Source organism: Protobothrops mucrosquamatus, unplaced genomic scaffold (genome assembly GCF_001527695.2).
Source record: "Protobothrops mucrosquamatus isolate PMUCROS unplaced genomic scaffold, P.Mucros_1.0 scaffold11495, whole genome shotgun sequence".
Taxonomy (NCBI): Eukaryota; Metazoa; Chordata; class Lepidosauria; order Squamata; family Viperidae; genus Protobothrops; species Protobothrops mucrosquamatus.
The window spans coordinates 596-1,542 of NW_015397274.1; the positions used below are offsets into that span (position 1 = coordinate 596).

General features: G+C 43.2%; 1 protein-coding gene across 1 annotated transcript in view; it reads left to right on the forward strand.

Moving 5' to 3' along the window:
• Nucleotides 1-210: 210 nt before the first annotated feature.
• Nucleotides 211-947, forward strand: part of LOC107301321 (lysyl oxidase homolog 1-like) — a gene marked incomplete at its 3' end in the record, with an annotated part of 3,782 nt that continues 3,045 nt past the window's right edge. The window contains exon 1 of the mRNA XM_015830562.1: nt 211-363. Coding sequence (XP_015686048.1) covers nt 220-363 — 144 coding nt within the window. The remainder of the gene's footprint in view (nt 364-947) is intronic.

The window sequence follows — 947 nt, forward strand, 5'->3', positions numbered from 1 at the left end:
CTTCTAGATTTTTGTCCCAAAACACAGCCTTGCAGCGCAGGTCAAAGATGGAAACCAGGGGTTCAGGAATGAGAAGGAAGGTGGGACCACCTTCTGAAAGTCATCCATATATTCATATTCAGAACTTGTTATGGGTATCTTCTCATATGGAAACCTTCTTGTAGCTGAACTTGGTTTCTTGTAAGCAATTGTTCTCCATTCTCCAGGCATTACCACAGTATGGATGAGTTCAGCCATTATGACTTGCTGGATGCTACCACTGGGAAGAAGGTGGCTGAAGGCCACAAAGCTAGCTTCTGTCTGGAAGACACCACGTGTGACTTCGGGAACCTCAAGCGCTATGCCTGCACATCACATACCCAGGTAGGTTTACTTCTCAGTAAATCTCTTCTCAGAAATCTCAGTGAAGCTAATGCAAGAGAGATAATAATTTAATGATTGAAACATGGGGAGATGTCTTTTTTTTTGGCCATTGTTTCTGTCCTCCAAGACCTATGGAGGTATGCTGTCAATATTATGATATTACCAGAGAGTCAAGATTGACATTTTGGACCCAATTGTTGGGGTTTTGAAGAGTCAGTGGGGTTACTTAGAACTGGTGCATTAAGGCTATCTAGGGTTAGGCACATCTCTTTAGGAATGGGTGTTTAAAATTGTGCTACATAAAAAGGGCAGTTTGCTGCAAAATCTGAGCAGCCCAGTCTTGGAGGATTTCAGAGGCTGCAAACCTCTCCGTTTTTAGCAAAAATGTGTGTGTGTGTTTGTGTCTGGAGTCTGAAGATCCAGTTAAGCTGATTAGCAGTTGAAATCCTAGTCTTTATCCTTGATGGAAAAGGAGAAGGAAGAAGAAAGAGGGGAAGAATGGAGAAGGAAAAGGATAAGGAAGAAAGAGGAGAAGGAAGAAGAAAGGAGAAGGTGGGGAGTAAGGAGGAGGAGGAGGAGGAGGA